Source organism: Miniopterus natalensis, chromosome 1 (assembly GCF_054644295.1).
Source record: "Miniopterus natalensis isolate mMinNat1 chromosome 1, mMinNat1.hap1, whole genome shotgun sequence".
In the NCBI taxonomy this organism is placed as follows: domain Eukaryota; kingdom Metazoa; phylum Chordata; class Mammalia; order Chiroptera; family Miniopteridae; genus Miniopterus; species Miniopterus natalensis.
Window position 1 is genome coordinate 198,390,070 of NC_142081.1, and position 26,760 is coordinate 198,416,829.

Below are 26,760 nucleotides of genomic sequence, written 5' to 3' on the forward strand. Positions count from 1 at the left end.
CCTTCCTCCTGTCCCGGCCTCCCTGGGGCTGAGCCACTTCCATCGGGACAATGGTCCAGGAGCCTGATAAAAATCAGGGGAGCCCTGGTCAGTGTGCTCAGTGGTTAGGGCATCGGCCCACACACCAAAGGGTCACAGGTTCGATTCCCAGTCAAGGGCAGGTACCTACCTGGGTTGTGGTTCTATCTCTGGCCCCGATCGGGGCATGTGCAGGAGGCAACCAATCGATGGGTCTCTCTCGCATCAATGTTTCTCCCTCTCTCCCCCTCCCTCCCTTCCACTCTCTCTAAAATCAATGAAAAAAATACCTTCAGTTGAGAATTAACAACAACAAAAATCAAAGGAAATGTCCCTTCCTCAAGTCCTCCCTGTGGAGGTAGGTGGCCTCTAAATAAATAGCATGACAGAAACAGCCAAGCAAGCCAAGCAAACGTTCCCTGTCAAAAATAAGTCTGCGAGACAGCAAAGCAACGGCCCTGACGGGTCTCACAAGTGAGGCGGCAATCAAGTCACTGAAGGGCACACGCACAAAGCCGGCCCACCCCCCTGTAAGAACGACAAAGGGGCTAAGTGATTTGCAGGAGGAAAGAGCTATTTTTAGCAGGGAGACAGCAGATTTCCACGCACATGGAGCCCCCGACGTGACATTTTCTTTCTCTTTTTTAACCCTCACCTGAGGATTAAACTATATCACCTGCTCGGGAAGCATTTCCATGGCCCTCTCAGAGGTAATTAGTTCTTCTGGGCTCCGCGGAGCCCGGATCTTCCCTTTAGCATGGTGCTCACCAAACTTTCCTGGGCACTAGGTCGGAGCGCCTCAGAGCACAAACCACGTCTTAGTCACCTCTTTTCCCAAATACCAAGCATAGTGCTCAGCGCACAGCGGTTGTCTGGTTGTGACTACTGAGTGACGAATGACTGAACGAATGGATTCAAATTCACAAATGAGTGACATATACTCAGTGTTCACTCTCAGGCCACTAGAGGTAAAACATTCATCGCCCCCGAGAGAGTGTATGTGGTTAGAATTCTTACTCTTCCAAGGCTTGCAGCATGCTTCCCGAGTCCTCCGAAGACAGAATGTCTACCATCTGGTCATTCAGAGCCAGATCCTCATTCATACCATCGGCTGACGTGAACTGGGAGTGCTCCAGCTTGCTCTCGTGATGCTGAACCTTCAGGAGAATTTCAGAAACAGTTGAGTAGGCCTTCTCGGGAATGTCACATGCTGGAAAAGGTATGAGGGAAGGTGGGAACCCATCGTCAGAGAACCTGGCTGGCCTCACCACTTGTGAGCAGGGTAAACTCAGGCGAGACACTGCACTTCCCTGAGTCTCTATTTTCTTATCAAAGAAATGGGATCATAATTCCAGTAATCCTGCACAGAGTTACATGGATAAAACAAAGCAATGAATGGATAGACCACTGCAACCTGTAAAGAGCTATAAAAATATTTCATCACCACCATCACCACCACCACCACCACCACAACCACCACCACCACCACCACCACCACCACCACCATCACAACCACCTTTACTATCACCACCATCACCACCTTTATTACCATCATCATCACCACCATCACCATCATCATCACTATCACCACCATCACCACCTTCATCACCATCATCACCATCACAACCACCTTTACTATCACCACCATCACCACCTTCATCACCATCATCACCACCATCACCATCATCATCACTATCACCACCATCACCACCTTCATCACCATCATCACCACCATCACAACCACCTTTACTATCACCACCATCACCACCTTTATTACCATCATCATCACCACCATCACCATCATCACCACCACCGTCACCACCTTCATTACCACCATTATCATCACTATCACCCTCACTACCATCACCATCGTCACCATCACCTCCATCATCACCACCATCATCATCATCACCACCACCACCATCATCATCACCATGATCATATAGAGGAAAATTCCAGTTGGCAGATGGACTTCAACATCAAAGCGTGGCAGGTTTCTGATGAGAATACAGAATTCTAAAATACAAGTGACTGACCAGCGAGGTCTCATTCACTCCCTCACACGTGTATTGAGTGCCTTCTAAGCACTAGGCTCTGTACCAGGCAATGGGGATTGTAGCAGATGCCATCTGTTCTCTGCCCATGTCCCCACACCCTTGTCACTTCAGTGCCCACTAGCCCAAGATCCACCAGCCAATACCTACACTTCCTTCCCTGAAAGCTTTTGCTGGCCTTCAGAGCCCAAGCCTGGGAAATGTCACCTTTCATCTTGCCCCTGACCTTGTCCTTAACCAATAAGCAACGGGACTTGGTGGATAAATACCCCAGCTCCTTCTCCGCTTGGGTGGATGACTGTGAGGTTCATTCCACGGTCCCGGTTCCCGAGCAGAATAAAGCTCCAGGTGGCCCGGGGCTAACTGGATCAGCTGCCTCAGTCCCCCAGCCCTCACCATTATCCCCTGGGGTCACTTCCCATATAAACTACCTGCATCTGGAACCTGGTCTCAGGATGTGCTTCTGGGGAAACCCAGACCAAGACAGGAATATGGAGACTGAAGAGTTCACAGAGGGCCCCACAGATCAGGGTAAGTGCTGCGTGGGGTCTACAGACCTAGCGTGGGAACCCAGAGAGAAGCCCCTAACTCAGCCAGGAAGTGGCCAGTGATGACTTCCAGGGACAGACAAGGCCCGAGCTGAGTCTTGAAGGATGGGTCAAAATTATGCTCACTGAGGAGCAGAGAGGGGACTGTGTGGAGAGCTCAACTTCCCAGGGAACGCCAAGCCCCTGGGGGGAGGGGATGCTGTGGTGTGGGGCGGGAAGTGGCAGGAGAGGTGGGGAGAGGCAGGACCCTGGGGCTTTACGAGCCAGGCCTGGGAGGCCCGGCTTCCCGAGGATGAAGTGAGCCTCAGGCGTTTCAGCAGGGAGCGTGGAACGGAACCGGAATTAGGGTGCGGCAAGGCCACGAAGCCGGCCACACAGCGGGGCGCTCAGTTATGCAGCTGGACTGCAGGGGTTCTCAACACTGGCTATTTGCTAGAATCATCCAGGTTGCTTTTCAAAATGACTCATCATGGGGATACTTCAGTGGACAATCCAATCAGAGTGTCAGCAGGTAAACGTGGACATGAACATTCGTCCACATTTCCCCAGGGGGCTCTGATGTCCATCCAGGGCTGAGACCCACTGACCCAGAGGATAAACTTCAACGTCACACCCAGCACCCAAAGGACCCCTCTGGGAAGAAGATGCACATGGAGACTCACCTGGTGTCTGGCGAACACGCTTCCCTTCAAACACTGACATCGAACCATGAAGAAAAGTGTGACCCAGGTCAGCACAAGGGAGACCACGAAGGCCACGAAGAACCCGACTGCATGAAGGCCATGGTTCGGGAGAACCTATGGGGACAAGAGAGAAACAGGGGCTCGCCTATGGTCACACTTTATAGCTTTCAAGTTGAGTTATGACTTACCTATGGAGAAACAAGGATAGAGCCAGCGAGACCTACCTGGGGGGGCCAGCTTGCCACCTACTAGCTGGTTCCCTTGAGAGAAGTCCAACTTATCTTTTTTTCCCGTTGCTGTGCTTTTGGTGTCATAACCAAGAAATTGCCAATCCAATGTCAAGAAGATTTCCCTGTTCCCTTCTACAAGTTTTATAGTTTTAGATCTTATATGTCTTCGATCCATTTTGAGTTAATTTTGGTATACGCTGTAAGGCAAGGGCCCAACTTCATTCTTTTGCACATGGAGATCCAGTTTCCCCAACATTATTTGTTGAAATGACTGTCCTTCCCCCATTGAATGGTCTTGTCACTCTTGTTGAAAATCATCTGACTATACATACGAGGTTTTTCCTGGGTTTTTGATTCTATTCCATTGGTCCGTCTTTATGCCAGTACCACACTGTTTTGATGACTGTAGTTTGTGATAGGTTTTACTTTTATTTATTTTTTAATCCTTACCCAAGGATATTTTTTCCATTGCTTTTCAGAGAGAGAGAGTGGAAGGAGGGGCAGGAGAGAGAAAGAGAGAGGAAACATCGGTGTGAAAGAGACACATCGATTGGTTGCCTCCTGCCTGCTGACGACCGGGGCAGGGACTGAGCCTGCAACCGAGATACATGCCCGTGGCCAGAATCGAACCTGGGACCTTCAGTCCACAGGCCGACGCTCTAACCACTGAGCCAAACTGGCTAGGGCTTGTGGTATGTTTTAGAATCAGGAAGTCTGAGGCCTCCAGCTTTGTTCTTTTTTAGATTTTTGGTGGCAATTTGGTTCCTTGAGATTCCATATGAATTTTAGGATGGGTTTTTCTCTTTCTACAAAAAGATGCCCTTGGGATTTTGACGGAAATGGCACTGAATCTGTAGGTCATAACGTGAGGTCTTCCGGTCCATGTGCAAGGAAGGTTTTCCATTTAGCTGTGCCCCCTCTAATCTCTCTCAGAAGCGCTTTAGCGCTCAGTGTACAAGCCTTGCTCCTCTTGGCTGAGTTCACTCCGAAGTACCTCACTCTCTTTGATGCAACAGTAAATGACTGTGGAAGGCAAGAGGCTAACGTGTTAGCAATGCTTCTCTCTGCTGGCGAGGTTACCGGGTAATGTTATTTCATTTCTCCAGCTTTCTCTCTCTTATCCCTCCTGCCCCCGCCCCCTGGTGTCAAGGGGATGTTTCCTCAAAATGTCCACAATGGACATATACAGGGTGTCCCAAAAAAATGTCTACACACTTTGAATAATTATTCATTCCAATGGCTTAAATCTGGAAAGAAACATCAACTAAGGTATCATCTGTTAAGTGCATACATTTTTTTGTGACACGATATATTAAGTCCCATCCATCTACCCCCCCCCAAAAAAAAAACCACCGCCAAAAACCAGAAGTAGTTTGAATGAAAGGGGAAACCATACAGCATGATTTCTCTAGAAGGATTTTAGGAGTCAGCTAGATCCTTCACTGTAAGCTAAGGATCCAAGCGGCAGAGGGTCAGGGCCATGCTGATCCTTGTCCCATAGCCATTGGGGAGCAGCTCTGGGGGCAGGGACTCCTGTCTCCCCAGCCGACAGTTCTGGAAAGAGCGAGAGCTTGAAGGTAATCGTAAGTAGAGACACTCACACCCATTACTAAGTTACCGATCAGGCGACTAGGTGGATGAGAGAACCACTGCTCTGTGTGATTCGGGTCCTCGGGGCTGCCACCAAGCTTCAGGACCTCGGCCAGATCCTGGAGCCTCTGGGACCTAAATTTCTCCCTCTTAGATGAGAAAGTGAAACTAGGTAATCTTTAAAGTTTCTTCCAAAGAGAAAAATCTATTCTGATGTCAACAAAAATGCATTAAGTGCCAACCAATAATCTCCATGTCACAGAGACAAGGTTTACCAGGTGTCCCAATGTCATGGGGTCCTGGTAAAGGGAGCCACCAGCATGTCCGGGGGGAGGGAGGGTCAGGAATCACAGAGGAGACAGTCAGGGTTTGCAGGGTGTTTAGGAGTCGTCCGAAGGACAGGCAGGCAAAGAACAGCAGGTGCCAAACCAGAGCGGTGTGGGAAGCAGGCCAGGGGCACCAGGAGGCCGCAGGGGTCACCCTGCCTGAGGGATACGAACACTAACCCCCGGGAACTGGCTTCATGGGCAGGCAGTGGGGAGCCCTCCAGAACAGGAAGCCAGCAGGGTTGTGTTTTAGGGTGACCACGACAGTGAGGACGACGGGCTGCGCGGGGAGCAGGATTGACAGGTGGGAGGCTGGCGCAGTAACCCAACCGGACAAGGCGGACGTGGGTGCCCACCGCCAGGCCTCCGAGCTCAACTCAGAGCCACGGGCTTTCGCCCAGAGTGACACGCTCCCTCGCTGGGCTCAAATGCACACGTCGCAATTGCTTGTACTGGAGAAACTCCCATATTATACGTAGCTATCTACTGAGGTGTTCTTACTAATAGGAGATTAAGTCCCTTTTCATGTATGTTACAAATACTTTCCCAATTTGTCATTTACCTTTCTTCACACTGTTTTTAAATGTAACGTTTTCAACTATTTCTGTACTCAAGTCCATGGGTTTCATATATATCATATATATGAAGTTCATATATGTCATATATGATATACATCATATATGATATTAACCTATACTTACTTTTTACAAACTTTTTATGTATCTAGATGTTAATCTGATGAGGGAATTCATGTTTAGTTTTCTTTCAAAAGATCTAGTCAAGTTTATGAAGGATGACATTCTTCACATCACATGTCATAGCGAGGTCGCTGTGGCTTCGATCGAGACCCCGTTCCCCTGTGCGTGGCACAGTGCCCGGCCCTCCCGCGGGCTCCTGTGATTAACGCAAGAAGCTGCAGTGACATCCAGCACCGTTGGAACACCAGCCCTCAGCGTCCAGCCCGGCGTGGGGTGGCTCTTTTCCTTTCAAAGAGACTCTATCGAGGACACAGAGCGGTAAGAAGGGGAACCGGGAAGCCACTTCTCGGGCCTCGTTTTCCTTGGCTGACGTCAGTTTCACCCTCAGGACAGTAGAGTGTGGCTGGATCCCAACTCGCGTGACGGATTACTGATGTCTTAGCTCTATTTTTTAACTGCTTGGTGACAATGTCAGGGGAGCCTCTATCCTCACAGCCGAGCCTCTCCTATTCATCCCTGTCACACTTCCCAGGTATAAAGACGTCCTCTTTGCAGGTGCCATGTCCACCTGCTACAACGCACACTGACTGGCAAGGGCCCTGCCTCATCCTACGTGTGTCTCAATGGTGCCAGGCACTGTGCCTGCTCCTCCGTTCACATTCGACCAACAAACTGGCTTGGCAGAAGTCAGGTTCCCAGTCACATATTTTAGAACATCCCTCCTCTCTAACAAAATCCTTCCTTTAAGGTCCAACTGAATTCTCACCTCCTCCAGGAAGTCTGCCATCCAGCCAACCCAGAGAACTTTTTCTCCTGGCAGTACCCACAGTGCACACAATCTATCTATGAGCTGTGAGGGATTGAACTGACGAAGAGAAATGCGAAAGTGCTAATGGTGACCGGCAGGAGCGGGGAGACCTGCCCACGGACTGCAGAGCTCCGGGAAGGTTCCAGGAGACAAAACACGCCTATCAGCCGGCCCAGCGGCAAACACTGCAGGGCGGGTGTGAACAGAAATGCAGGAACTAACCGCACAGCCTCAGGCCACCGCGGGGACCCACCCTGCGCGCGGCCCCAGCCTCGTGGGGGGCAGCAGCGGCCCTCCACGGGCTCTGGGAACAAGAGACCCTGCGTCACAGACATGAAAAGACCCGGGGCAGCGGGGGTGTCGGGTTGGATATTTCTCTCACCTTTACCTTGTCCTCTGCAGTGATGGTGAACGGGGCTTTCAGCTGTGTTCTGTTCTAGAAAAAAACCGTAACAAAACACTTTGGTCAACAGGTCCTGGAGTCTGACGCGTGGGGCAACACTGGTGTATGTCCCACCCACTGTGCCTGGAGCTGTAAGGGCCCGTGACTGTTGGGGGTCAGAGCTTGAAGGGGTCTTACAGTCCCTTCGGGGGAAAAAGGTCGGAACCGCAGAGCCTCCTCTCCCAGAGGCTATGTGGGATCTGAACCCCGGTCTCCTTACTGAGAAAGGCGCTGGCAGTGCCCTTCGGTGCCACGCTCAGCGCTGGGGTCGGGCCAGACCGCCCAGGTCATCACTGGGTCACACTGTGTGTGTGTTTCTTTCCGTCTTCCAACATCATGTGCAAGACACACACAGCATGAGAAATCAACCTCTAGGATTAGTTATTATAATGACCCTGTGTCAGGGCCCAGAGGCTGAGTGATTATTCAAGGTCATAATGAGCTAAGGGACCCAGGTTCACGGCAAAGTGTGTGAGATGCCTGGGCCTGTGCACTTATCTGGAATTTGATATCACTGAGGAAGGGAGGGAGGGAGGGAGGGAGGGAGGGAGGGCGGGCGGACGGAAGGGATCTTGTGCCCTAAGTGTGTCTAAAACCACCTCCCTGGGCAGCGAGGAGGCAGGAATCAGAGTAACCAGCGACACTCACCACTGACTGTGACGAGCTCTGAAAGGTGAGCAGGGCCGGCAGCATCAGGATCTCCCCACGCCCAGGGTCTCGGGCCTCCAGGGAGGCCGTGTAGCTGACTGAGAAGGAGTCTCCGACTGCTCAGAGAAAAGGCCCATGGGAGTCATGACGGGGCCTCTGCCACGCAGCCACCCCCCTGCCACCCTCCAGACAGCCATGCCATCGAAAGGAGGCGGCCATCGAGGCCCACGTGGGCAGCAGGGGGCCCTTCAGATTCCCTCACCCTTAGCGGGAAAGCATGCCCACTCCGGGTACCCTGGGTTTCCCCTTGGGCTGTGAGCAGGTGCCAGGGGCCCCTTTCTGCTCCTGGGCTGTCACACCCGGCACCCCATCCCCACCCAGCATTGCCTGCGACTGGGCAGGTCTGCCTCTGGGCGCAGGATATGTTTAGCTCCCTCTCTTAGGAAATCTAGAACCTTTTTGTTTTGTTCGGAATCCAGGCAGGATCTGTTTATCCCCAGCGATACGGTCTGCACGACTAAGGACAGGAGTCTGCAGGACTTTGGGCCCAGGTGACAGACGATCCTAACTGCTCCTTAGACCCCTCCAGGCAGCGGGGTCTGTGTGCACAGCGAACGGCACCACACCAGGGCCTGGAGGGGGTGGTGAAGGTCACCTGGGGCTCACGAGGGTCTCTAGTTGGCCCTCAACTGCTTAATTACAAAAATTAACTGCTGGCACTGAAGGGAGAGCTTCCCTGGGAGACGGGTTCCAGCTCAGAGCTCGCCTTGGGAAGAAGTCAGCAGGGAAGCTGCCTGCTCTCAGGAGGTGGCTCTGCACCCAGTCACACCCCGAGGTGACCGACCAGGTTCTGGAGACCTGGTGGGCAGAGAGGACCCCAAACAAGACTGAGGGACAGAGCGGCCACCACTGAGAGTCTGTAGTTTTTGCAGGACACCGCAATGTCTCAGCGCCGCTTTTGGAGGTGGAGACGGTGTGGACCGGGAGCCTGCCACCTGGGGCTGCAAATGGACTGAGTCCGCTGTAACTACCAAGGAATCCCTCCCACTGAGCTGGAGTCTCAGGTGGGCTCTGGGCACCTCCCAGAGACTGAAGGCACTTCGTAAACTAACACCAAAAGGAAGGTCTGTGTCCTGCCCCTGTGTGGCAGCTCCCCTGGGCCTCCGTCACAGTCGGGGGAAATGCTGAGTGCTGGGTTTGGGGACACGGCCCGGCCTGTCCAGGGACTGAGAGGGGACTGTTGTCTGAACTGGGTGATTTCAGGGCTGAGATGGTGATACTCCATTTTTTTTTTTTTTTTAAAACAGGTTTGAGATAAAATTTACATGCCATCCAATTCACCTATTTTCAGTGTAAAATTCAAGGAAATTCAGTATATTTACAGAGCTGTACAACCATCACCACAATCTAATTTTAGAATATTCTATCACCCTAAAAAAAAGCCTTGTGCCCAACGACAGTCGCTCTCACTGCTCCCCCTGGCCCCCATCCCAGGCCTAATCACTAACCTACTATCTTTGGGACAAATCTGCCATTTTTGGACATCTCATAGGAACAGAATCATATAATATGTGTTCTTATGTCTGGTTCTTCCACTGAGCATATATTTTTGGGGGAGCACACACCAGAACTTCACTCCTTTTCACTGCCAAGCAATATTCCATTGTGCAGCTACACTGCTCTTTCTGTACAGGATCCCCTTTTGTGTTCCTGAACTCCATGGACTTTGTAAAAAGCGAGGCACGTGAAAGCATGACACTCAACTAATTCAACTTCTGAGACAAAGGAGCTGCACCCTCGACAGCTGAAGGAACCCCACTCCTCCTAAACATCAGCACTGCCTGGGCGAGTCTGGGCAGAATAACATCGGGAAGCTGGTTTAAGGAATTCTAACTTAAGAATTCTGGACTTTGGACTTTTAAAAACTGACAAGGACTAGAATCTTGGTCTCAGATTTTAATTCCTTTTGGACTTGAATATATTTGAATTTCAATTTGTAGGAGACTCATGCCTGAGATTTTCATTTCTCCCTGAGAATTTGCTAAAGGGATGCGTTGGTAGTTTATTGTTGGAGAATTTTATGTGGCTACACTCAGGGCTGTCCTCTAATCACACTGCACACCCCGTGATTTACCACGGTGAGCAGCAAGGCTGAGTATGATTAGATGGGTATTAGAATTAGGGAGGATTTCCAGCCTTGGGTTTGGAGTTTATTTCAATAATACAACACTCTGGATCATTTCCAAAGCCTTCACAGGGCAGGAAAAGAAAACTCATCTGTCTACCAGCCCTCCGAGACGGACACCCCAGGGGGCAGTGGACGGGTGGTCTAGGGGAGCAGGGGCATCCTGCATCCTAACCAATGGCCAATCCCCTTCCCAGAGGACCCGCCACCACCCTTCAGATCAATGAGAAGCCCAGTGGGTTTGGCGAACAAACTGACCGAGACCGTCCGGGAAACACACTCACCACCCTGGTGTTTCCATCCCTGGGCGCGGGCGCCCCCCCCCCCCCCCTTTCCGACCAGGCTGCCTCTCCCTGGCTCTCTCCCTGGGGCTGCACCTCGCTGACCAGTCAGCTTGGGTGCGCGTCACCTGTCAACGTCTCACTCGCGAGAGTGGCCTCCAGCAGAAAGCAAGCCGGCTCGGCCCCTGTAGGACTGGGGCGCCACCCCCATGCCACGCGTGACAAAGGTGACTGACTCCGCCGGCCGGTCAGCAGGCCGCGTGGTGCTGCCTCCGTGAGTGACGAAGGTGCCCTGCTGGGCCCCACTGCTCAGTGTACTCTGACCCATCCAGCACACCCCGAAACAAGCTCTCATTTTACTGAGTGACGGCCATTCTGGTCACGCGGGTGATGGACGTACTGGGATTCACTAGAAACTCTACCTTTGCTTATGTTTGAATTTTTTCATAATAAACACTGAATATGTATAATTTTTTACAAACTCTTTCCCCAAGTCCTGTCTCTCTGTAATTTAAGTAACAAATCCAGCCTGTCAGGTGCAGATACTGAGAGCTGGTCCCCTCCTCTGACGCCCCCGCTGTGAATCCCGTGAGGATGAACTGAGGGAACGTGTGGAACGCGCCTGTGGCCGACCACGTGCTCCGTGAGCGTGTCTGCCGTTTCGGGCCCTGACCTGGTCCACGCTGCCCTCACCTGGCAGAAACGTCTTCCTGAAGGTCTGGAGTCCCGCTGAGGTCTTGTTTCCAGTCGAGTCCCTGACAACAAGGCCGGTAATATTGTCAAGCAGAAGCAGATCGGACAGGTTGGCGGCCCCTGGTGTCGGGGTGTTGTTTACCAGCAGGCGCACCTGAGCCATTGGTGACACGCTTGGCCCCGACTCCTAGGATGGGGTGAAGTGAGAGCAGATTCAACGACAAGTCCAACCTCCTAAAGTGATGCTCTAGCTCAACTTGCACACATCAGGTCTTCGGGCAGAGAAGATCCGTGTACACATGCATGTATGTATACGTATGTGTAGGGGCACACACATGTGCACACACACTCATACTTGCATGCACATGGCAGAGAACATATTCAGGAGGACCAAGGAGGGCTTTATGGTCTCACAAAGGTTCTGAGAATTCATCAGGCTGATTTCAAAGGCCCCGGGAGAGCACTGACACAGCCAAGCTATTGCCTGGTGACAGTTTCAAAGCAACTGGGACCCTGAGATGCAGTGAGATCATCCTACAGAGAAAAACGTAGAAAACATCCCAGCACAAAACCAAAGTCAGGCCGGGGAGAGTGCAACAATGGGTGCCACCAGGGAAAGTAACCAATGGTCCTTTCTTGCTCCTTTATTTTGAAGAGTTGGCCCCAGAGCCCTGGGCAGGGCCCCGGACTGCCCCCTGGTCTCCAGCATCCCCCGAGCTGGCCCCCTGGCTGCAGGCCCGTCCTCCCTGCGGGTTCTGCCCCGTCACGTCTGACTGGCTTGGCTGTTAGAACCCGCCTGCTGGCCCAGCTGGGCTCCCCACCTGGCCTCTGCAACCTCACCCTGCTCCCCTCTTGACATATCTGCCACCATCCCTACCCATCCTTCACCCAGCACGTCCCGAGAGAAGTGACTCTGGAACATGAGAGCAGAGCAGGCAGCACTCTGGGAGCAGTGCCCCCCCACTTATGTAAGGAGCAGAGGATGGTATGTGTCCCAGACACGTGCAGGCGTGCGCGCGCGCACACACACACACACACACACACTCATGAGCGCATGAACATGAAGAAAACATCCCTAGAAAGACACAGGAGACACAGGAGCACTCACTGTATCCGGGATGGGAGAGGATGACAGCTATGCATGAAGGGTTCCCTCAGCAGGCCTGAGCTGCCCAAACCCTGCACATCCCAAAGGAAGGGCTGGCCCTGGACCAGCTCCTGGGGGACTGACCTCTACAGCCCTGCCTGGTAAGAGTGTCTTCATGTATCTGTGGCCTTGGGCCACACCAAGGAGCTGGTGCTAACAACGTGACTCCTGGTGGGGGCCATGGGCCAAGCTCCATCATGGTGAGCTCTGGAGGGGCTGGAGACTGAGTAACTGGGGGCAGTTACACGGCTGCTCCGTGCCTACGTGACCCACTGGCAATAAAAGTCCTGGACACCAAGGCTCGGGAGCGTCCCTGGTCAACGTCACACACCAGTGTTGGGGAAATTAAACGCTGTCCCCACAATTCCACCAGCAGAGGACAGTGGGCAGCTGTCCCTCTGGAACTCTGTCCCACGTGTGGTTTCCTTTGCTGACTTTCGTCTGTGTCCTGCTGCTGTAATGAACTGTAACTGTGAGCACACAACTTTGCTGAGTTCTGGGAGGCCTCCTAGTGGATCACTGAACCCAAGGATGGGCTTGGGGACCCACCCCAAGGACAACATGAAAAGCCACCTCCTGGGATTAAAGACCTAAAGGACATTAAATAATCTTTACACTGTCAAGCACCATATCAGTGTGAAAACCTATCCTAAGTGACCACAGTGGATTTTCACTAAGAATAATTTAATTGTTACCAAAACTCTTAGCCCTGGTGAAGTAATATACGAATCCCTCGTAGGTCAGCTCATCACTCACACGTTCAGACACGGGTAGAGAGCCCTATGACCTGCCAGTTCTTAAATATATAACCTCACTAATACAGGATATAGGCAAAACCCAATTATTGTCCCCTCAAGCCTAAGCCACCTACGGACACTTACCACTGCACACTTCTGAAAAATTACTCCGCTCTCAGAAGCTCCTTGAATGTTTCTTGAAATGTCTCCAGGCTACAAAAAAATAGAGAAATTATTAGAAAACAAAAAAACATTTCGTGCTACAGATATCTAATAAACATTCCTTCTCCCACGGCTTCTATCTTACTCAGTACCAGTCGAGTCCTGACCACTGGCTCTCCTCCACCCGTGGGGCCTTTCCTGACCGGGCCCCCCCACCCTCTGGCCTCACCCTCCCACTCCTCACCCCGGCCCCCCTGCTGGTCCTGGACCACACCAAGCACACCCCGCCCACAGCCTCTGCCTCACTTAATCCCGGTCTGGGAAGCCCTTCTGCGAGGGGCCCTTGCCCTCTCATTCCATCCAGGGCTCTGCTCACCTGCCAGCTCCTCAAAGCGCCTTCCCTGACCACCCATCTGGAGGGTGATCACCGCCATCTCTTTCAGTCCCCGTTGCCCACTGAATTCTTCTCTATAGCCTGAACCACCAACTGCCACACCATGGAGTGACACCATTACTTAGTGTCTTTCTCCTGCCCCGAGAATGCAGGTTTCTTGTGAGCAGACTGCCCTGTTCTCTTATATCCCCAGCACCCAGAACGCAGCCCGGCACCCCGAGGGCACTCCGTAAATGCTGGGGATGAATGGCCCACTCGGGAGCCCCTTGTCCACACCGCCCTTCACTGCTTCCCTCCTTCCAACCTCCAACCCCCTTTCCGAGGGGATGGGCCTGTTCAATACTGTGGGCTGTCCAGTACAACAGCCGCTAGCACAGGGGCCTTTGAGCACTTGAAATGTTTAAATTTAAACAGCCGCATGTGGCTACTGTACTGGACAGAGCAGTTTCAGACTGTCTGGGAAATGGTGGTAACTGCCTATCAGCTCACCCTTTGCAGGAGGAGATAAGATAGTAAGTTAACAGTGAGCACTTATTTCAGGTTTTCAAGGCACTTTCTTGGGGAGTCTAGCAACAAACTTCTACCAGAATGTTCCCACACTGGCTTCCAGAGGGAGGAGTAGGGACATGCAGAGCAGGCGAGGTCGGGAGTGGGCTCTGAACTGGGGCCAGAGCACAGGACGCCATGTACTTCCCAGCTCGGGTGGCAGGAGTGGATAAGGGAACCCTGAGAAATGTCCTGTCAGGGTACTTTTTAAAAGCTCGGTAAATTGAAAGAAAGTGTCATTATTTTTGTCTGCTCTGGTAAAAGCCTAAGAACAATAATAGAAAGTGAAGGGGATCTCATTCAAGAAACCTAAGAACCTGCCAGTGTAGCAGGTGCCCCGGGGCCTGCAGGTAGAGATGATGCTGGACCAGGGAGCTGGGTCCAGGGAGGGCTGGAGGACCCAGGGTGGTGATGGCCCAGACCCCTGACCAGGCATTCCTGGGAGCAGCAGCCTGGGCTTGCCACTGGCCTGGGGTGTAGGGGGTGCAAGCAAGGGAGGGAAGTGGTCAGATGTATACGCCTAGGACAGATCACCTGGAGAGCTGGGAAAAGAATGGTTGAGAGCACAAATGAGGGGACCCAGGGAAAACAGTCACCAAAGGCCAGAGGGGAAGGGGTGGGAACTGAACCCAGGGGCTGGGGGGGGGGGCGGAGGGCAGCCATCTGAGCCGATGGGCAGAAGGGCTGGGGACCCGCGCGGGGAGCGACAGCCAGGGCTCCGCGCCTCCCCGAGTTTGGGACCACAGAGGGCGGGCAGGGTGAAGGGGGCAGTGGCTACAGCCCTCCGCCGGGCGGGCAACAAGCGCCCCGCTCCCTAAGGTGCTCTGCGCCCCTGAACTCACCAAACTCCCACTCCCGCCGCTGCGCCCTCCCTTCCCGATAAGGTCCCCAAGTCCTCGGGCCCCGCCGCCGCCTCACCTGCGCCGCGCGCTCGGGCCCCGCCCCGGGGGCTGCGCGGGGGTCCGGGGGCGCCTGTGCGCCCAGGGGACGCCGGAGGGGGCTCGGGCCCGCGGGGAGCCAGCCCCGGCCCCCGGGCCCCGCGGGCAGCGCCAGGGCGGCGGCCAGGAGGCCCCCGGCCAGCACCCAAGCGGCGCGCCCCGGGGCGGCCCCCGCGCCCATCGCTCGCCCGGGCCCGCGGCTCCGCAGGGGGGGCGCGTGGGAGTCGCGGCCGCTTCCGGCGCCGGCCCCGGGCCCGCCCCGCCGAGCATGCCCAGTGCGCGCCGCCGCGGAAAGTTTTCTGGAAAACACGGGCCTCCGCGGCTGGGCGGGCGGGAGGCTGCGGGGCGGGGCCCCGACGGGGCGGGAGCCGGCGGCGCCCCCGCCAGGCTCGGGCGCGCTCGGCCCCCCCCCCGGGGCCGTCGTTACGCACAGCGGGCGCGGGGACTGCCCTGCTCCCAGAGATTCCAGGGGCTCCAGGGGCCCGCCACTGATGCCGTCGTTTTCTCTGCGTCTTCGCGGAGACCCCCCTTCTCCGGAAACCCTTTCCGGGCACACGACCGGCCCCAGGCCCGCCGGGTCCCTAGTAGAAGCATTTGGAGAGGCAAGGCCGTGCGTCCTGGAGAGCCCGGAGGGGACGGGCCAGCACGGAGCGGGGCTGGAGGGAGACTGGCAGCCCCGGGCAGAGGGAGGGAAAGGGGACCCTCATTTCTGGTGGGGTTCAGTGCAGCCCACTTGGGCACCCGCTGCCTGAGACCTTGCTGAGGATTAGCCCCTGGACCTGCCCAGCACCCCACCACCACCACCACCACAGGGGGGGCAGGCAGTCAGACCAGCCACTGTGGGGTGTCTCCGGTGGACCAGGGAGAGGGGAGTTGGTGTCTGGAGTCAGGAGGCAGCAACTGAGCAAACACCCTGCACTCTTCATGCATCGTGCCCAGGAGCCCTGGAGATGCTTCTGCGGACCTGACAAGCTCAGGGCCGGCCACTAGGTTGGCCTTGCAAACGCAGAGACTTAAAGCAACCACAAAGGAGGGTCTGAAATGAAAACAGTTTAATCTAAAAGCAGTTCACGGCGGGTAGTCATGTCCTCAGGCAGTATTTTTCCTTAACAAAGGTGAATTTTCACCTTAACAAGCCTGTCCTCTCTAGTCCTTTGCCTCTGAGATAACATACCTGATTAACATGCCTTTGCAAAAACAAAGTAATGCCCCTTTTTCTGACCCCTCAAAGCAGGGGGCGGAGACCTCAAATCCCCTCGTTGTTGTTGGCATCATGTTCATTGTTGACTGTTTACGACGCTGCACCCACCTACGTAAAAGAAGTGTGGTTATCGTTTTACTTTCTATCCAACCCCGAGGTCAGCCCCCCCTTGCTTTCTCCCACCTCCCTAATCTTTCACCCATGGATTTCTTGTAACCCACTTACCCTCCCTTTTGATTGCAATGCATAAAACACGGTGCAAAACTACCGTTCCCCGGGGTGTTATCTCAGTCTGCTGAGACTTTGCTTCAAAACAGCTGGGCTCAAATAAACTCACAACAATTCTTCACAGGCTTGAAGGCTTCTTATGTTAACACATCCAAGGAAACATTTAAGCAGCACGGCTTAGCATAGTGTGAGCCCCAACGCCAGACAGACACGTGTATCTGTCCCACTTCCCCGCGACAGCACCTTGAGCAAAGCCTCTCCTCCTCTTTTGCTGTCAGTTTCTTCACCTATGAAAACTAAAACTGGGTAATAGTTCCCATCCTGCCCACCTGGACGCCTTGATGAGGAAATGGTGAAAAAACTACACCCCTGAGCTGCACGTCCAGGTTAAGAACACAAAAGCCCTTGTCTGTTGAAGCAGGTAGATCCCCGTGGTCCCCCGGCCCTGGCCCTCCTAGGGAATTAAGCTCCAAACTGTGAGAGTGTGTGTGTCCAAGTGTGTACACGTGCTCACGGCTGTACCCCCAGCACCGGGACGAGCTGGCATCTGCTCGGTAAATGTTTGTTTAAAGAAAGAACAGACGCCGAATGCCTCTGGTCGCTTCTCTCCCCACACAGCCCTGAGGGCCTCCATGCCTGGCCTTGCCTGGTTCCTTGCTGACCGGGTGCCTGTTGGATCAGCAGGTTTTCTGTAAAATGCTGAGGGAATGAATGACCAGTCCGTGTCTCCTTTTGACTGGGGACTGGATGTAACGATCTTTCTAAACACTGTCCCAGAGGAAAGCCCTGACCATCCGTGGAAGAATAGGCATTAAGACAGGATTCTTGCCGGGTGGGGTCTGGCTCAGCCGTTGAGCATCTAGCTGGGATCCAGGAGGTCACGGTTGGGTTCCCCGTGGGGACATGCAGGGGTTGTGCGCTCCATCCCCAGTAGGGGGTGTGCAAGAGGCAGCAGATCAATGACTCATTGATGTTTCTCTCTCTCTCCCTCTCTCTGAAATCAGTAAAGATATATGTGTGTGTATATATATACACACATGTACATATGTGTATATATATACATGTATATATACATATACATATACGTATATATACATATACATATACATATACATATATATGACAGGATGTTTCACAACAAGTTCAGAGGGAGTGGTGGACTGTGCCCACCGGGCCACCCAAGGGTGGCCAACGGGGAGACGTTGGAGGCAAGGCTGGAGTCCGACCTGCGCTCAGAGTTACTGAGGTCACCAGGCTAAACGCTTGGCACCTCGTAAGCGCTCAATAAACTTATCCGAGCAACGCCCTGCCGCGCTGCTGGGGACCCCTCCTCCGCTGAAGCCCAGCGGCCCAGGCACAACCAAGAGTCCGCCCAAAGGCTCCCCCTGGACACGCGCGCCTGGGCCGGGCATGCTCAGTGCACCGGCGGGGCTGGGGCGGGGGCGGCTCCAAGTTTTGGGCGGAAGGTCCCGGCTCCTCCCTCCGCCCGGGCCGCGCGGGGAGCGGGGGAGGCGGCGGAGGAAGCAGACGGCGCAGGACGGAGAGTGGGCGCCGCGCGCGCCCGACCGCCCGGGCTCCGCGCCCCCGACCCGCGCCGCCGACCTGGCGGGGACCGTGCCGCGCGCGGGCCGGAGCGGTGGCCGGCGGCCGGCGGGATGCGGCCGGGCCGCGGCCTGAGCGCCCCCGATGGCCCGCGGCGGGGCGGCCTGCGGGCGCGACGCGCGGCTGCTGCGGGGCGGGGACGCGGCGCCCCCCGCGCCCGCGCTGCTGGCTCCCGCCGTGCTGCTGGGCGCCGCGCTCGGCCTCGGCCTCGGCCTCTGGCTCGGCCGCCGCGCCGCGCGCCCGCGCCCGCGCCACCAGGTGGGTCCGGGGCTGGGCAGCCGGGCGGGGCGCACGGGGCGCGGCCCTCCTGGGCCCCGGGGTCGGGCTCCGAACCCATGGAGCGCGATCGGGGGCTCCGCGCGCGCAGCCGGGCCTGCCCCGGGCTCCCCTTCTGGTCCAGAAGGATGCTGGAGACAGTGATTGCAGAGGGAAGCGGCCGAGTGACAGAAGGGCACTGTCCTGGGGTCCCCCAAAGTGCCTGCTCCTTCCGAGTCCACTGTGTGATGCAGACGGGCGCCAAAGCCCTCCCGGCCTCAGTCTCCTCATCTGTAGCACCAGGGGCTGGCACTGGAAGCTGGTAGGAGCCCAGCTCCGCGTGGTGGACAGGAGGCCTGGGGATCCCCACCCCTGGCTCTGTGCATCACGGGGTCAGCCTTTCCCGAGCCCCAGCTGCTGCACTGGGATGCATTCTGCCTCCATTCATTCACTCACCCCTCCAGTGAAAGTTTGCAGAGCACCCTTCTGCAGGCGGGCCCCTGGCCAGGGGTCCTAGAGGCCACCTCAGTGAGCAGGACAGACCCCGCCCTGGCCGCTGGAGTTCCCAGCTAGTGTTATTTCCCCATCTCAGAACTCAAGGCTGTGTTCTAATCAAAAGCTTACTGTAATCTGTCTCCTGAAGGCTGTGTTCTCTCTCGTCCTCAGAATGTCCTAGGTTTAGCCACTCTGTTCTTATTTTGTGACTAGTATTTTCTCTTATCTCTCTGAGGATTGTAACTGTGAGTTTTCTTTTCTCCATGCGGTGTGTTTCCTGCTTGCTGTTTCCATTTGTTTGTTTTGTGTTTGTCTTTCCTATTAGAGTCTGTAATCAAGTGGCTGTTGACTCTTAGCCTCCTGGTCATTTATAACTGGGGAGCAAAACACTGATGCTCCCCTGTGGGGTGGATGAGAATTTTCTCCTGGAGTCTCTACTGTAGGATGGTCCAACTGGGGCCCTCCCTGCAGAACCCCCGTACTGGGCAGCTATGACTGCTAAACAAACAGCCCCCGAATCTCTGGCTTCATCATCTACCCCTCTGCACCCCACCCAGAGCGCTCCAGCCACACAGCTTCCCTGGACATGCTGAGCATGCACCTGCCTCAGGGCCTTTGCACTGGCTGTGCCCTCTCCCTGGAAAGCCTGGCCCTAAGATGTCTGAATGGCTTGCTGTCTCACTTGTGTCAAGTTTCTTCTCAAATGTCATCTTGTCCAAGAAGACGTCCCCTCCCATTGCCCTCCGGTCCCCCATCCATTGTTTTTCCCTATAGCACTTGTCACCTCTGACATACTATGTGTTCATTTAATTCTTTGTTGACATCTCTCTTATGTTGCTAGAATGTAGGCTCCAGGAAGGCAGGGGCTTTGTTTGTTTGTCTAGAATAAGGCTTGAGGCTTAGCTGTTCCATGGCAGTTGCTGACTAGCTCATTCACAAACGGCTGATATTTCTTCAGTTCAAAAATTATGTCCATGATCAGCCAGTGGTCCAAGGGGGCTGGATAAGTGTCTCTGGCATAATAGGATTTTAAATATAGTCAATAATGATGCTCACTGCAAACAGAATCAGCAAATACTGAATCATTGTCCCAGGGGGAAACACAGGACGAGATTTCTGCAAAACTCTAGTCACAACATTTTCATTAACCAATCAGTACGTAGCCTTGTTTAATGTTTCTGTTTAAAGACACATTATTTAATATGTATTGTTGATAACACTGAACTTGAGGCCAACAGCCCTGTAACTCTGTCCTGAGCGAAGATTATCTCACAGGTGCATTTTCTGCCTGAGGCAGTCGCAGCCTTCCTGTGATTAGGACACTAGACCCCACCACACTACTACACTTAGAGGTCATTTTAAACAACAGAATCACCTGCAAAAGCACAAAAATGCAAAAAAAAAGGCACTAAATAGAACACGAAAAGGACGTGTGTTTGCAGTCTGAGCTGAGCCAGAGGCAGGCCGTTCTCAGTTGGAAACTGCACATCAGGCAACTCAAACTTCACGGGTTCGGCACACGTCCAGGACCGTTCACAACAGCACCCTGGGTGTTGATTTGGGGAGTTACAAATAAAGTTTAGCCAACAGGCGAATCTGCGAATGCAGAGTCTGCAAAGCACAATCGCCAGTCCTTCACAATACAGCCAGCCTGTAATTTAAGGTAATCGAACATATTTTTTGAAAAGTCACCCAGTGACTTTATTGGAAATAACAGGAAAATTAATATTTAAGTGCCGTTTCTTGAGTTAAGCTGTTAAGCATTAAGGAGCTCCCAGGCCACCCAGACCCCTGCCCTGGAAGAACAATGACCTTTGACCCAAGATTGCCTCCAGGGCCCGAGGACTTGCTGAGAAGCTGCTCCCTCCAGGGGCTTCTTGGGGGGGGGGGGGCACCTGGACAGTCTTGAAGGATGTGTGGCCGCCCCCAGGTGGGAGTGAGAGGAGGAGCAGTGCACACAGGGCCCGCAGAAGCCCAGAGCTGAGCAGACGTGACTGCAGGGGGTGGGGACCTGATGGCTACAGTCCCAGGGCCACTGGGCTGTCTGATCGCAACCTGTCCCCCCTTTGGATTTTAGGTAGATGATGCTCAGAGTCTGCTCAAGAATTTGGAGTCTAATGCAGAGACCCCCTCCGAAGCCGGTTCCCCGTCCAGGAGGAGGAAGAGAGGAGCGCGGACTTCGAAGGACTCTGAGGCTCTGGACGTAAGCGGGGTGTTTGGGTTTATCTGCCCAGGTGCACGTCGGGTGTCCCGCGTCCCACCTGGCAGCACAGAGGTCCTCCGGGTGAGCCTCTGACGGATCTTAATGTCCCAATAGGTTTCTTTTTTGAGGCACAATTTACAGACAACGGAATGCACAGGTTTTAAGTTTACAGTTGGACGAGTGAGAAGTTCATACACACCCTTGGAACCGACACCCGTCAGGAGCATTCCATCACCTTGGAAAGCTCTCCCACGCCCCTGTGCCCCTTTCTGGTACCAGGGGCGTGGGAGAGCTTTCCAGGGCCCAGCCCCTTCCCGAGGCCGCCGCTGCTGTCATTTCCAGCACCGAGGTGGTTCTGCTGTCCCAGACCCTTGCAGTCTTACACCCAGACTCCTACACTCTTACAGTCCCTGGGACGGTGGCCATCAGGTCCCCATCCAATTTGGTCTACATCCAGTTTCCTGCGTTCCCTCGGTGTCTTCCTTATGAGCTTCACGCACGTCCTTGCCCTTGTCAGTGTGTCAGTATTTCGTCCCCTGAGGGCGTTGGTCCATTGCGGGGATACGCCAGGCGTGGCCTTTGCGGTGATCGGCTCTTCTGCACGAGGCTTCTGTGAATGTTTGCATAAGTGTGCTTGTGATTTGTTTTCATTTTGTTTTATTTCTTTTAAGCACATACTAAGTACACATCTAGGAGTAGGAGTCCTGGGCTTCTGACGAAGGTGTTAAAAGACACATTCCCCCGGTCCCCCCTTCCTGGCCCCCCACTCGGTCCAGCCGAAGCCTGCCCGTGGGGCATCGCTTCCTGTGTGGCATCCAGGATCCTGGAACCCAGTCCCAGCTCTGCCGCCTGTTTGCTGTGTGATGTTGGGCAGGAAACATAACCTCTCCGAGCTTCAGGTTTCTCAGCTTTACGATGATAGTGATCGGGGTCCCTCATGAGTTATCATTGATTCTGTGATTATTCCTGCCCCAGAATAAGTGATCCAGCTGCACTTACAGGGAGCCACATCCTTCCACCTCCCCAGGAGGCGAACTCATTTTTTTCCCCCCTGTAGTGTTTTCCCTGTGAACTGTTGAGCTGCACCCAGGCTATGCCCATTATCAAGCTAATAATTGCCAGAGTTCAGTTAGAGAACTGCCCGTTCCCGTGACCGGCTCGCCCCCATGCCCCTGCACTCCGCAGGCCGAGCTCGGCAGAGAATGTGCGGGGGACTGGCCGAAGGGTGAGCCGAGCGGAGACCCCCCGTCTAAGGCCCAGAGAACCAAGGCGTGAGTGCTTCCCGTCTCTCCTTGCAGGAGCTCTGTTCAGGTAAATGGCCCACAACCACCAAAAACAAACAGAAAATTCCACTGGGCCCTGAGGCGTGCAACTCCTAGCTTGGGCCTCGGTTCTCCGTCTGCATCCCGGCCCCGTGTGTGGAGCATCCGGGCCCTGTGTGTAGGATGACAGAGGACAGGGAGCACTGGCTGCTGCAGGGACACGTGTGCACCTTTCTGGAAAAGAATGCCACCCAGTCGGTGGTGAAATGGGTTCTTGCCTCCTACGGTTTTGCTCTCACTAATTTTTGGAATAATTGCATTGCTTCGGCGGAAGGAGTTTTACATTGAGATTTGCTATACATCCAATTTCCTGCATCATTGTGCAGCTGCGGCTGGGGAGACCGTCGGACTGGGAGGAGCTCTGAGCTGGAGGAGAGCCCTGGAAACCCCGCCCGGCGGGTCCCGCTCAGGCGGCGGAAGCCTGTCACCTGCCCCATTCCGTGTGCTGAGTGCTCATGGGTCCTGCATCTGCTGACAAGTGTCGTGTTCGTCCCCAGGCCTGCCCTAGAAGGGACAGGGTCCTCCATCCTCTGACAAGTGCCATGATCGTCCCTGGGCCTGGCCTCGCGGGGATGGCAGGCTCCAGGGGGACGGGATGGAAGAGCCACCGCAGTCCAGGGTTTCCCAGGTGGCTGGGGTAGTGCCATCAGCTGGGACTGGGTTTTACTGCACAGCCCTGTGGGCCCCCATCCCCGGGTCCTGCTTCCATGGGTCTCCGTTGGACCCCAGCCTCTCCGTCCTCCTAATTATGGTTTTCACGGGAAGTGCAGGTTTTGTTTCGTGTCTCCCTGTTGAAGATGGGTCCCTGGGAAGCAGGGGCCATGCCTTCCCCTCGGGTCCATCCCTTCCATTCCGTCCCTCCTCCTACTGTCTGTCCGGAGCTTAAAACGCTCTGTGCCCTTTCCGCGCTCGCGTCGTATCCTCGGGTAAGCACGTCTCCACCCAGACATTAGCCAGGCCCGGCGTCACGGGCATGCCACCTGCGAAGTCACACGGCCTGCCCCTGCTTCCCGGACTCTGCCGTCTTGAAATTCTTAATCATTTTTAAATAAAACCCCCATGTTCCTTTTGTACTGAGCCCCCCCAAAATTACGTAACCAGTTCTGAAGACAGCCATGTAGCTGTGCTGCCATTCTTTGCTTTTGTCCTAAAAAAGCGTCAAGCAGAGACTGAGAGTGGATGCTGGGGGCTAGGCCCTGGGGGCAGCCCTTCCCTTTGGGTCACAGGGAAGCCGAGAGGGTTGTAAGGTGTGGGGGGTGGGAATCGCATGTTTAAAAGATTGTTTGAATTGCCTCCTGGAGGGTGAAATGGAAGGTGTCAGCCTCTAAGCCTTGGTTTGCCCTTCTGCAGCCAGGGATCTGAGCTCAAATCCTAGTTCCGGTATTTATTCGCTGTGTGACCTTGGGCACATGGCCTGACCTCTCTGTGCTCATCTGGCCTGTGTAAGAAGTGGAGACAGTAACCTCCATTTACTGCACAGAACCTTGGACGCTTAGGAGGTGGCACATGGAGTGGTCTTCCCCATTCTCGTCTACATCTACTTTTGTGAGTCATAAGGGATGGATAGAAATGACTGGAACCGGGGCCCTTGCCCCTCCCTGCCCTGCTCAGCAGGACGTCATGGGAAACCCTCTCTGGAGACAGACAGGGGCCTGGTTGCCGGCTCGGTCAGGGGCTGCTTCAACCCTGCACGTCACGAGGAAGCGGAAAATCGATCGCTCGCTCGCTGTCACGGGCGCTTTCTTCAAGACTTAGCTGAGGAGCATGGAAGCAGAAGTGGGTGCGCTTTTCACCCGCTGGGGAGAGGTTGCTCGAGGTCTGGGTGCCAGGCTCCCGACTTACCCGCCTGCTCACCGCCGTCCACTTGCTGGTTGTGTCCAAAGCATTCCTGCGGCACCGGCTTTGCCAAGTGCCGCGGGACGAGCCCCGCGGGAGAGAAGCAGAGGCGAAGAGCAGGCCCGGAATGAGTGCGTCGGCTACAGTCAGGCCGGCTCCCCGGCGCGGCCGCTCCTGCGCCGGGCCCCCTGGCTCCTCGCCACTACCTACAGCTGCCGTCGTCTCACTTCTGGCCTGTGCCAGCCTCTCTGCTGGGAGCTTTACCTGCGAGGTCCTGGGGACACGCGCCACCTGGGCACTGCCTGGGACGACCAAGGCTCAGAGACGGGAAGAGCCTGCCCGACCCCTGGTTGTTGTTAAGGGTCTAATCCGAAGTCTAGCGTGAATATTGCCACGTGTGAGTGTTAATACCACTGGCAGTGCTAAAATGATCTCTGACTTTCCCACTAAAACACGGCTCACAGCTGTTAGGAACGTTCTTGTTAACTATCCTCATGTTGTTTGAATCCTGATTTCTTCCAAAGGTGAAGACTTGGAGTTAAATGAATGTGCTATTTAACATCTGTCTGTCCATTCATCTACCTGTCGGTATGTCCCTCCCTCCCGCATCCATCCATCCACCTGCCTGTCCATCTGTACATATGTTCATCCATTCATCTGTCCATGTATCCATCTACCCATTTGTTCGTCCATCTGTCCATTCATCCATCTGTCCATCCATCCACCCACTTGCCCATCTATCTTTCCAGCTGTCTGTACATTCCTCTATCTACCCATTTGTCCATTGATCCATTCATTCATCCATCCATCCACCCATCCATCCACCTGTTGTCTGTCGGTCCATTCACCCATCCACCTATTCACCCATCCGTCACCCATCCTTCCACCAAGCGAGTGCTTACTTAGATCTGTCCGTGCCTGTTGTGGTCCCTTCCCCAGGCCACGGTTACAAACACGATGTGGCATTTTGGAAACTCTTGGTGGCTGACCCTTCGTCTGCGGCAAGCCCCCCACGCCACTGTTCCTCTTCCTTCCCAGGAGCATGAGCCGTCTTTCAACGGCAACGTCACCGCATTCGCGCTGAAGGCGAAAGTCGTCTACCCCATCAACCAGAAGTTCCGGGTGAGAGACCTCAGCTCCGCTGGAAACGCGATTGCTCAGTAATGTGCTAGAGACGGGGGGCGGAGCAGTGGGATTAGTGTGCGATTCCAGTTCTCCTTGAGGGTTTCGTGGCAGGACATCGTAATAGGGGTAAGTGTGAGGCTTTGGAACTGAGCAGCACTTCGGGGTTGACCCATTTGATGACGGTGTGGTTGGGGCCAGGGTGTGCCCCTGGTATGTCACGGCGAGGAATTACCATAGTGTTGTATCCGAGGGACACCCGGGGACAGCACAGTAGGACAGCCTCCACCCTGCCCACTTAACACAAATATAAACGCTGATACTGACGCAGTTACCAACATCTCGTTCACAGCCCCCGAGACTCAGGCCAGCAGCTAGCACTGAGCACTTGCTGTGGGGCTGGCAGAGTGCTCAGTGTTTATCATGCATCAGGCTTTTCAACCTTAAATATTCCTATAAGATAAATAATATTGTCTTCTCCAAATGACACACAATGAAACTGAAGCCCAGAGAGGCTGATGACCTGCCCCAGGTCATACCGCAGAAAGTGGCAGGGCCAGAGTCACCCACCCCCAACCTGGCTACAGGTCTCATACCTGAAGGCAGGAGTTCACACCTGCGGCCGGCGTCTTGCAGAGCGGGGTCTCCTGTGGTGCCCCAGGAACCCTTGGCTTGTGAGATGCTCTGTGAAAAAAAAAAAGAGTTTCTGGTCAAGTATGTTGAGGGGAGAGAGGACAGGCTCTGGAGTCACTGACTCAGCCCTGACTCCCACCCCCGCCATGTACTGTGGACCATTTCCTGTCTTCTTTGGTCTCAGTTTCTTAATCTGTGAAATGGGAGTAAGGGGCCCTCCTGCCTCACCCAGTTGTTTTGAGGGTTACATCGGACAGTAGACGTGATTGCTTAGAACACTGTGTCACATCTAAGCACTCAGTACCTGTTTGGTTTTCTAAGTTATTCTTTGCTTTGGAACAGCCAGAGCACATCGAAGGCTCTGAGAATTCCCCCACCGAAGAAATTTCCATTTTGTTTAACAGACTTTCCCAAATTAGATTTTCTGTGGAACCGTTACAGTGAAAGAAGCTGGACACAGTTCATGGGCCTGTTCCCCAGAACACGCATTGGAACCACTTTGTTCCCTCAGCTCTTTGGGGCAGGGGTGGGGCGGGGAGGAGGGCCCCACTCCCAGAGCTGGGGCAGTTCATCATCCACACCCACTGGGGGTGACCCTGGGTCGGGAGAGCGTTGTCCTCACCCTGGAGGCCATCCCAGTCTGGGTGGGGACGGTGTGTGGTATCTGGCTACACAGAAAGGACCAGGGGCCTGTGGGACCTGGCGTGGGCTGGGCCCCGGGGTCTGTCTGGAGGA

At 54.6% G+C, this 26,760-nt stretch overlaps 2 protein-coding genes across 5 annotated transcripts in view; one reads left to right on the forward strand and one right to left on the reverse strand.

Annotated features, from left to right (window-relative positions):
* The window catches only part of EVC2 (EvC ciliary complex subunit 2), a 41,853-nt gene extending 26,544 nt beyond the window's left edge, over nt 1-15,309 (reverse strand). For 3 of the 4 annotated variants that reach the window (XM_087828336.1, XM_087828335.1, XM_087828338.1), the window contains exons 1-7: nt 15,109-15,309; nt 13,233-13,301; nt 11,205-11,391; nt 8,046-8,161; nt 7,338-7,391; nt 3,283-3,417; nt 1,036-1,175 (exon numbers count right to left, since the gene is read on the reverse strand). In XM_087828336.1, the coding sequence (XP_087684462.1) occupies nt 1,036-1,175; nt 3,283-3,417; nt 7,338-7,391; nt 8,046-8,161; nt 11,205-11,391; nt 13,233-13,301; nt 15,109-15,309 (902 nt within the window). The remainder of the gene's footprint in view (nt 1-1,035; nt 1,176-3,282; nt 3,418-7,337; nt 7,392-8,045; nt 8,162-11,204; nt 11,392-13,232; nt 13,302-15,108) is intronic. The other variant, XM_087828337.1, reaches the window with a different exon arrangement.
* A 2,934-nt stretch (nt 15,310-18,243) lies between these two features.
* Nucleotides 18,244-26,760, forward strand: part of EVC (EvC ciliary complex subunit 1) — a 39,574-nt gene continuing 31,057 nt past the window's right edge. The window contains exons 1-3 of the mRNA XM_087828339.1: nt 18,244-18,417; nt 20,987-21,112; nt 25,309-25,392. Coding sequence (XP_087684465.1) covers nt 18,244-18,417; nt 20,987-21,112; nt 25,309-25,392 — 384 coding nt within the window. The remainder of the gene's footprint in view (nt 18,418-20,986; nt 21,113-25,308; nt 25,393-26,760) is intronic.